At 34.6% G+C, this 10510-nt stretch overlaps 1 protein-coding gene across 2 annotated transcripts; it reads left to right on the top strand.

The window, feature by feature from the left end:
* The first annotated feature begins 5737 nt into the window (after nt 1–5737).
* Nucleotides 5738–9790, top strand: LOC115700742 (phosphoglucan phosphatase LSF1, chloroplastic). 2 transcript variants are annotated; one of them, XM_030628374.2, is made up of 10 exons: nt 5738–6158; nt 6276–6382; nt 6631–7090; nt 7207–7278; nt 7871–7992; nt 8153–8368; nt 8505–8610; nt 8720–8832; nt 9079–9223; nt 9320–9790. In XM_030628374.2, exons 1-10 carry the CDS (start codon nt 5856–5858, stop codon nt 9437–9439), a joined length of 1764 nt encoding a protein of 587 aa, XP_030484234.2. In that variant the 5' UTR covers nt 5738–5855; the 3' UTR covers nt 9440–9790. The 2 variants fall into 2 exon arrangements, with proteins under 2 accessions (XP_030484234.2, XP_030484236.2); XM_030628376.2 differs by lacking the exon at nt 5738–6158 and having other exon boundaries at nt 6270–6382; nt 6615–7090.
* The last annotated feature ends 720 nt before the right edge of the window (nt 9791–10510 follow it).

A 10510-nucleotide genomic window follows, 5' to 3' on the forward strand; every position in this document is an offset into this window, starting at 1 on the left:
GTGATGACAAGTCCCATGATTTTTCTTAAGATGATCTCGAGCAGGATTACATTGACGAAGAATCTCACCCTACTTCCCAAGACAACTTGGGACATGAGGGTAGTGACGAAGATTCTCCCTCTATTTCCAACAATGATTAAGAATAGGGGAGCAATAGTGAAGATACATGTGACTTATGAGTCTTTTGAAGATATTGACCTAGAAAGTGACATTGAAGACTTCCAATGAGAGAAAGGGGGACCCTATATCGTCACAAAAGCGTTAGAACCTAAGACAAACAAGATGGAGCCTGCTATGACTACCACTTGAATCTGTTGTCGGTGCTAGGGTACTGGAACAAGGAGCGTTTGAGATGATATTAATAATAAAGCAACTGTTTCTTAGAACGTTCTCTTCACAGTGAGATTCATTTTACCTTGTGGAAGTGAATCGATCGCCTCTTGAGCCAAAAATATGCAGCAAAGTCATCTTAAGCTAAGGGGTCCATCGCTAAGTTATGGCCCCTACACTATTAGCTAAATAGAACATCAGTGTAGTGGGGATCAACTTAGCTTCTTTGATAAAATTGTAAACCTATGAGTGTTGTTTCAATTTTATCCAAATTAGCTAGAGGTGCACAACCTGCCTCAACCTATGTAATTGTATTTTATATTACATGAATAAAAGTGTTGAATAAAGCTTATTGGTACTTCATTGTTATTAATCAATTAGAGTTCACAGACCTGACGATGCTCCCAAGCACTGAGTAAAGTTTGTTGGACTTGGTCTTGAGTAACTTCAGTTATTTCTTTAGTGAGTAAACATTGTAAAACCATGAATCTCTAGATGACTGGTCGAATGTTCTACATGTGACATCTCCTCAAGATTCATGATCAAGAAACAACAAAATTTGGTATGGAAAGTGACCAATGAAGGCACTTCTTTGATTATTTGGGGGGCACATACACCTTGGTCTACGCGAGCCAGGAGCTGCAAGGGCATTCAAAAAAATTTACACACCTAAGTTAGTATTTCTATAGTTTAATTAAACATTTGCATTATCCTTAGTAATCGAGTTTCTTAATCCTGAAGTGTTACTGCGAGTATTGATAAGTTCATTAAGTTGATCAACCACACATACAGACTATTTACACGCCAGAGTTAAGCACTATTATGATATAAACGGTTGAGGTCACACAAGAATATAATGAATGAATTATAAATCTAAAGTGCTAATGCAAGTGTTCCTCTATGGATCACAAATATCAAAAAGAAAGAAAAAGAAATATCAATTATAGAAAACTCTCTGGAAGCAGGACGCTACATCCAACAGAGATTTTCTAATTGCTTAAAGAAAACCCTCTGGGAGTGGGACGCTATCCTAGTTGTGGTATTCTTTTAATGGTTAAACTCCACATAAATATGGGACATTGTACTTAGCTTGGGTTCAGTCCAATCTATCTTTTTCTTTTTCCTCCCTTGCAGTTTTTTCTTTTAAGCCTTTAACAAGATTCTATGAGTTGAAATTATCAAGTAAGGTTCTTTAACAACTTATGATTTTTCCCTTATACAAAAGATTTGGTGGGTTTTTTCGCACTACTCTTTGATAGAGATTCATTTTACTTATGATGATAAAGTGAACTGATGCTTGAACACCAAGAGCACAAGCAATAATCCACTACACCTCGATAGTGGTCTTTCTTGCTGCTAGCAATTAGCTTCAACAAATAAACTTCAAAGCTTCTCCCCAATCACTAAGAAACTAATATTGGGGGCAACAACATCAAAACTTATTCAACCTCTGCGCCAACCTTTCACTTTTCCAGCTGCCTCTCTAGTTCCTTACAACAATAGGTAGTCTGTCAAGTTCCCAACAACAACAGACATTAATCACATCTTCGATCAACCAAATAATGATCTACTCATTAGCAAGGTTTTCATGAATGTGGAAAATGTGATGATTAACAATGAAGAATCATTAGATAGCATTTTCAAATAGACCCTAGGAAGAATGAGTTTGTCCCTGTAAGAATCTGGAGTCATGTAAGAAACTTATGTATGGTTTCAGCAAAGTCGACATCACTCCCTGCAAGAATCTGGAGTCATGCAAGCAACCATGGAGGTGTTGGTTTTCGACATTTACAGGATTTTATTCTTGTTATGTTGGGAAACAAGCTTGGAGAATGGTTACTAATGACTCTTTGTTGGTGAGTCGCGTTTCTAAAACTCGTTATTATCCTCGAGGGACTTTTCTTAATGCTTCCCTTGGGGATAGTCCCAGCTTTATTTAGAAGAGCATTTTTAAAATGCAAGGTTTAAGCAAAGTAAGGGTTAGACGACTGGTTGGGTCTGGCTCATCAATAAATATGCCAGATTCGTGGCTCCCTAATAATAACAATCCATTTATTACTTCTGATTTCATTGGTATGGATGATGTCTCTCGGTCGATAGTCTTATGGAGGTTGGTAGGAGAGTTTGGGATAGGAAGATTGTAGAAGATCTATTCAATCCTTGGGATAGGGATTTAATTTTGAACACTCAAATTAGTCAATCGGTTGCCTCAAATTTCTAGTTTTAGTCTCATGATATCAAAGGGCTTTATCCAGTTAAAGAAGCCTATAAGTTTCTACATAATCTAAATTCTTTGGTGGCGAGTAATAAGAATATGGTCATTTCAAAGATAGTTTGGAATTTGAAGGTGTCTCTATAGGTACAACAATTTCTTTGGCATGCTTTATCTGGAAGCTTGGCTACTCAGGTTCAGTTGGTGTCTAAGCATGTGTCGTTTCTTATTTTATGTCCAATGTGCCGACATGAGGATGAAACAGTTTTGCATCTGCTGGTTTCTTATTTGTTTGCTCGTGCATATTGGATGCAGTCTGATGTTAGCATCAACGAAGTGGGTGGGACTGGTTTGGTCGAGTTACTTAGAAGAAAGTTACTAGTATGAGTGAAGAACTTGATATGGTAGCGTGGGCAATTTGGAACGTTTGTAATGATGTGGTGTGGCAGGATAAGACGACTACGAGATTGGAAGTTGTTCTCTTGGCAAGAGTGGTCCTTAATCAATGGCAACATGCTCGATATAATAGAATGGGGTCGTTCTCTCACGCGATGAAGTGGAATAATAGACTTGAGCACTAGATGAAACCGAATGTGAATAAGATTAAGGTTAATGGCAACGGAGCACTTTTAGTGTCAGAAGGGAAGTTTAGTGTGGGAGTAGTAACTCGTGATAGTTTTGGCACTATTTTGTAAGGCTTTTCAACGAGTTTCCATGGGCAGACTCAGGCTTTTTTTATGGAGGTTATTGGAATCAAAGAGGCCTTAGGTTAGATCAAAAGGAAAATGTAACTTTATGTTCAACTTGAGACATATTTCTTAGTTGATGTTCAAAACGTGCATAGTGCCATTCACATGCCATCTTTGTTTAGTGAGGTAGTTCAGGAGTATAAGGGTTTGTTAGTGCCATTCACATGCCATCTTTGTTTAGTCAGGTAGTTCAGGAGTATAAGGGTTTGTTAGATTATTTGAAGTCTGTTCATTGAATTTTTGTTAAACGTTCGGTAAATAAAGTGGCTCACTATATTGCTAGCGACTCTTATTTCTATTCAAATTGCATGTTCCGTGAGAGCTCTGCTCCTACTGTTGTTTTATCTATTGTTATAGTTGAAGCTAATTAATTAATAGAGTTGTTATTCTTTTTTTTTTAAAAAAAAAAATACTGCTATTTACAAAATTAAATATATTAATTAAAATTAACAGAATATATGAATTTCTATTTATTATATTTAATATTGGTCTTGATCTTTTCTAGTATTAAATAAATAAATGTTTGGTATGTTCGTAGAAAATTACCAAACGATTTTTGAACTTGGGTTGGAAAAACAAGAGTTGTCCTTAGCACATGAAAATGAGGCTGTGATCCACTATATAAGGATCTTGTTTCCAAAATAAGAGAACATGCAAATACGTTTCTAAACTATATTAATTATTTTCAATTTATCTTGAAACTATTTCAATACACAAGCTAATTTAACTAATAAATTTTCAAAAATGTTCATGCACTAAAAACGACATGATGCGACTAATTTTTATTTTATCATCTCTACCAAATTTCGGGACATGTTTGACTATTTATAAATTATACTAACTCAAAACCAATCGATTTAGTGGATTAGTAGTCATTATATTTAATATCCATTTCCTTTAATCGTGAAAATGCATAATTTTTTAAAAAATATATATATATTAAACAAAAATATTGCGTATGATTTAGTTCTTCCTTATTCGTGGAAAATGATTATTGCAATAAAATTCATGCACCTAAAAATTTGCCACTAAGTTGTTGTTTTTTTTTCTTTTTTAATTTATTCCAAAGCTTAATTTATAATTTATTAAACGTAGTTCTTCTAGAACCATTTGAAAAAGAAAAAAAGTTCTTCTAGTCTCTAGACTCCCCACTCTTAAGAAATTGTGTCACACTTTAAATACAACTTTTAGAGGAAAATCCTTAATAAATAACGAAAAGAAAAAGCCGTCTAAATATTTTACTATGCAATTATTAATGCTAAAAGCCTAGAAACTCATATAATTTATAATTGAATATTCTCAAAAACTTGTTATCAAAAAAAGAATATTCCCAATTTTTTTTTTCTTTTGGACATTTTGTGTACTTTAACATTAAATAATTAGTATTTTGTCCCAAAATTTTTTATACTATTAAATTGTATTTTTATAATATACAATTAGTTAATAATACACATTTAAATATAATTTTTACAGTAATATGATCTTTCTATCAGATTCTATTTAATTGTATCGTGAAACGAGTCACATAATGGATGATAATTTATAACAAAAATAAAAATTAAATACCTTTCACTTTTAATCTAATTCAAGTGAACCGAACCGATCCAATCCAATCTAATTACAAAAAATTAAATATCCGTTTACAATTGGATTGGATTGGATTGGATGATAAAAGTTAGATTCTAATTTAATTGAATCGTTGTTGGATGTCAATCTCAAAATTTAATTTAAAACCGATCCAATCTAATTATATTTATATATGTTAAAAAATTATTTATGTAATTTTTTCTAAAAAAAAGTGTAAATAAAAGGTAAAGGGAATTCGTCAGTTATTATCTACTACTTTATTTATCTATTTTATGATAAAATTAAATAAAATGTAATAGAAAAATTGTATTTTACATTTCGAATAGTATTATTAATAAATCGTATCTGGTAGAAGTACAATTTGATAGTATAAAGAATTCATTGAACTCATCTAACCAAGGAAGGTCCAAATATGTGGCATTTGACAAAATTAATTGTTAGGCCTTATTAATTATACTTTTACCATTTTACTAAAAGCTTTCGGGACCGTTCATTGAATTTCATTCCACACGTGTTTAAGTGAAGCAAGTGGTTCGGATATTTCTCATACATTCCATACTCCATAGGCATAGAGATCTGGCGGCAGAAGATTAGGTTCGGTGTCCCCCAAACTATACCACCACATCAACAACCATAACCATGACCCAATAATCACAAGGAATCGCATTGCTAATTACTCGATTACCCTTAGCTTTTGAAGCTTCACTTGCGTGGCATTACATTACTGGAGAAAAGCTTTATATTAAACGTTGCGCTTTTATTTAAAAAAGAAAAATAAAAGCGCGCTAAGAAAGATCCCGTGTAGTGGGACCCACTCAGAGAAAGGCACACGTGTGGGGCCAAAGATTCTTAGCCCCAACTCTGTGGCTTCTTGTTCTCAGAGTTTTCTAATAAACAAAATCTAAAACAGCAATAGCATCAATACCAGTGAGCAATTGCATTGGATTTGAGAATTACTCTCAAAAACCTTAGCGAAAATGTGTTCTCTGCAACTCCATTGTTGCAGAGCTCTGGCATTCGATCGATCACCGCCTCAGCCACAACGGAGGAGCTTGTCCTCTTCGATCTGGGGGCGGCAGCTTAACTTGGTCGGTGGAAGTGGAGAGAAGCTCCGGTGTCGTTTCAATGGTCGGGGTTTTAGGGTTTTTGCTATGTCTTCTTCTTCTTCTTCGTTCAAGATGAATTTGAACGAATATATGGTCACTCTCGAGAAGCCACTCGGTATTCGATTCGCGCTCTCCGTTGATGGCAAAATCTTCGTTCACGCACTTAAGAAAGGGGTATTTGATCTGTTTGGTTATAAATTTGTTGAATTTAAATAAATTTATGGTGCTTTTTCTTTTGATTGAATAATAACTTTTTTTTTTTTTTTTTTTTTTTTTTTTTTGCTACTGAAGGGTAATGCGGAGAGGTCGAGAATAATTATGGTGGGTGACACCTTGAAGAAGGCGAGTGATTCATCTGGTGGAAAGTTAATCGAGATCAAGGACTTTGGTGATACCCAGTATGTCACTATATTTGTTATATATTTTCTTATTTTTGTTTGGTTATAGTTTTGTTTCAACTTGCAAAAATACGTACATTGGGTGTACTGATTGTTGGTATGCATGCAAAAACAGTGTTTGGGTTCCTAGTAAGCATATTTAGAGTCTTTAAGTTAACCTTATAAAAATTCAAATTGTTATGATGATTTATGATTGTCATGTTCATAAAATTTTTCATTTTTATTTTTTCAGTCTTTGGTTTCTTCAGGAAGATGCTGAAGGAGAAAGCAGGATCTTTCAGCCTTATTCTTGAGAGGCCATTGTCACCTTTTCCAATTCAACAATTGGTTCTGTTGAATGATCTTGATATTTCATTTAACAGAGGTAAAGTTCCTATCTCTACATGGAACAAATGCATTTTGGCATCCAATTTGCAACCATCTTCAGAGAGCGGTGGAAATTCTGGGTTTGTAACCTTCTCATCTAAGTATCTTAAATCACAAGGATGGAAATCTCTGACCGATGAAAATGTACGTAATCAATCAAAATTACAGAAGAATACACTGTCTCCACCCATGAGCCCGCTAGTTTGTATTTTCTCTGAAGATGAACCTGGAGATGGTGAATGGGCTTATGGAAGTTTCCCAATAGAGGAATACATTAAGGCACTGGATCGCTCTAAAGGCGAGCTGTACTATAATCACTCACTTGGAATGCGGTATAGCAAGGTGTACCATGCTACCCTTATATGAACTACTTAATGTATTTACATTGAGATTGGTCAGTTTGTTTTCAAACCTTTTCTTATTCTTTCACTAAGTTGTTATGTTGGTTATTTTGTTAGATTACAGAGCAGATATATGTGGGATCATGTATTCAGACAGAAGCTGATGTAGAGACATTGAAAAATACAGCAGTGAGTTTTTTTCTTCTTTTGTGTGTGTGTGTGGGTGGGTGTTTGTGTGTGTGTGTGTGAGTAATAAACGTTGTGTGTATATTTTCATATCCCATCTGGCTGGAGAAGAATTTTTTTTAGTTGTAGCAGTGACTCCACATTAAGATTGAAAAACATAGGGGGAGAGATCTTTTGTTCAAATAAGCTTCTTATCTAACTAAAGGATAGTTTTAGCTAATCCATAAGCTGCTTTATTATTATTGTAATAGTGTTTCTCTTGAAAAGTTAGGCAAAAAAAAAAAAACTTTGAAAACGTAGAAAAGTACAGTCAAACAAGGAGTTCAATTCGAGTACTTGAGAGCATAATTATTTCCCTACCAATGGAGCAAGACCTTCTGCTTGAATGACTAATAAACCATCTGAAGATCAAATAAGTTTGATAGTTACAAATAATATATGCATTCACAACTGTCTTCATGTTTATCTTTTTTGCAAGCAATTGACTGTTTTTGATAATTACCTATCCATTGAATGTTCATTAAATGGTGGCTGGTTGGATCCCTAATCCCTCTCTTTTTTGCCCTTTAGTTGATATGTGGAATATTTGTTTCAGGGAGTTACTGCAGTGCTTAATTTTCAAAGTGGAATTGAGGCAGAAAATTGGGGAATGGACCCAAAGGTGATCAATCAGTCCTGCCAAAAATTTGGTATTCTAATGATCAACTATCCTATAAGGTAAGTACACAATTTTATACAATGCTCTGTTTCTTAAGCTGAGAATTGCTCCCCTGTTTCTGGGTTGCCTATTCATGGAAGGCATGACAAAGTCCTGTATGGTTGCGGCTCACTAGTTGGTTATGAGTTTTGTAAATTTTTCTGGCATCTTTTTTTGCAGGGATGGAGATTCGTATGATATGAGAAAGAAACTACCATTTTGTGTAGGACTCCTCCTACGTTTGTTAAAAAAGAATCATCGTGTTTATGTTACTTGTACAACTGGGTTTGATCGATCTCCCGCTTGTGTAATAGCATACCTGCACTGGATGACTGATACTTCCCTTCATGCAGCCTATAATTTTGTGATCGGGCTGCATTCATGCAAACCAGACAGGTTTTTTTTAGTTTTAACTCAACTCTCACTGTTCAGCTGACATTTAGTACTGTAATTCATCTTGTACTATGTCTTCTTAATTATTGTCCCTGGATACCATAACTTGAGAATTTATTTACCTTCATGATTGCTGCAGACCAGCAATTGCTTGGGCAACTTGGGATCTCATAGCTATGGTGGAAAAAGGCAGACATGATGGACCCGCAACACATGCTGTTACATTTGTGTGGAATGGGCATGAGGTGATTTGGGTTTCTGCCTCAACAAAATATAACTGCTATAATTTATTAGTAGTTGGACTTATCCTGCTGGCTGGTGTTTCTATTCACATGATTTTATGTTGTTTGACAGGGGGAGGAAGTAAATTTAGTTGGAGATTTCACTGGCAATTGGAAAGAACCAGTTCCAGCACACCATAAAGGTGGACCTAGATTCGAAGTAGAAATTAAACTTCAACAAGGAAAGTAAGTGTAAAATTTGTTATATTGCGTTATTGATATTATGATTGAACTTATTGCATACCGACTAGTGCTTGCTTATAAAGTTTCTACATTTGTGTTTATTACCCTGAATCAAAGTGAATGGTAGTGGTTAACAATCTAGTTTAACAAAGAGCAATATTACATGTTGTGAAATCATCAAACAGACTTGTTCCTCCTATTTGTAAGACTTGTAGTTGTTGATATAACATGTATTCCTGTGATGTTCAGGTATTACTACAAATACATAGTGAACGGGAATTGGCGGCATTCACCATCATCACCGTCAGAGAGGGATGATAGTGGAAATGTTAACAACGTGATTGTGATTGGTGATATAGCCAGTGTGAGGCCTTCTGTTCAGCAGCAAAAGAAAGTGAGTATCAGTCTTCCTCTTTACTGTCACAAAGCAATTTATAATGAATCATTTTTGTGATTCTGATTCAATTCATTGGCCCTTGTATGGTATTAGGACGCAAACATTGTGAAGGTGATTGAGAGACCATTGACAGAGAACGAGCGCTTCATGCTAGCGAAAGCAGCTCGCTGTGTTGCATTCTCTGTATGTCCAATTAGATTATCTCCCAAGTAGTTGGCCATATGAGTCCAACCTGGTTTGGCTTTCTTCTACTCCTGGCTCTACAACAAATGGTTCTCAAGGCTTAATTTATTTCTCTTAGCATTGGCCAAGTTCCTTCTGGTATCTGCAAGTAGAGGTTTGCACGGAACAAGAGTTTTGTTACAATAAAAGAATAAGCTTTATGTCGGAGGCTCAATTCAAAATTTTATTTTTTTAAATGTCTAAATGAGGAATGAACGTTTGTTCCATAAAAAAAAATGTCTAAATGAGGAATTAATTTTGCTACTCATTAAAAAACAGTTGAGCTAGTGTATATTATGTTTCATTTGGTCGTCTGTTAATAATACTACGTCCTTGGAATTATTTTAAGCTTCTGTATAATTAACAAGCTTTTCAGGCCAAGCCCCAAATTTTATACTTCCATTCTTCAATTTATATGACCAGTCTTGAAAACGCAAAGCATCGTATTCTGATCTAATTGTATAATGAACTTTAACATCTATTAATAGTACCATTACTGAGTTTTGCAGCAACTTTTAACCTACAAATCTCCCATAAAAAAAAAAAAGTGTCAATTTTGGATAGTGCCATAAAAATAAAACAGCAAACAAACAAAACTATATGTCAAGTAGATGAGAAGAGGATGTCGACATGGTTTAAAAATTTGGCAAAAATGTCGACACTGTGAAGATGTAAAGCTGGATAGCTTATATATATATATACACTCATATTTATAAAGTTCACACAACTGATATAGCTTCTTTCTCTCAATCACAATCCAATTCTTTCAAATTCCAGTTGAAAAAGATGAGCAAAAACGTTATCACTCTTTGCTGTGGAACACGGTTGTTCCATTTTAGTTCTGTCTTTGTTGTGAGATCCTACGCAGGTTTATATTGTTTCCCTCTTTGTTTTTTTCTCTCAGTTTGATTATATACATGCTTTACATAATACGTGTGTTTATATATATATATATATATATATAATTATATAATATATCCCATCTCTCATCTGACCTCTCTATTGTCGTTCTTGTCGTTATATATCAAAACTGCAAGAGTGTTATGTCGTTTTTAGGGAAAA

Source organism: Cannabis sativa, chromosome 8, assembly GCF_029168945.1.
Source record: "Cannabis sativa cultivar Pink pepper isolate KNU-18-1 chromosome 8, ASM2916894v1, whole genome shotgun sequence".
NCBI lineage: Eukaryota > Viridiplantae > Streptophyta > Magnoliopsida > Rosales > Cannabaceae > Cannabis > Cannabis sativa.

Coding starts and splice junctions, on each gene's coding strand:
- LOC115700742 (XM_030628374.2), top strand. CDS start 5,856: ATGTGTTCTCTGCAACTCCATTGTTGCAGAGCTCTGGCATTCGATCGA. Junction 6,383..6,630: donor AAGGACTTTGGTGATACCCA/GTATGTCACTAT, acceptor TGGTTTCTTCAG/GAAGATGCTGAAGGAGAAAG. Junction 8,369..8,504: donor CATTCATGCAAACCAGACAG/GTTTTTTTTAGT, acceptor TGATTGCTGCAG/ACCAGCAATTGCTTGGGCAA.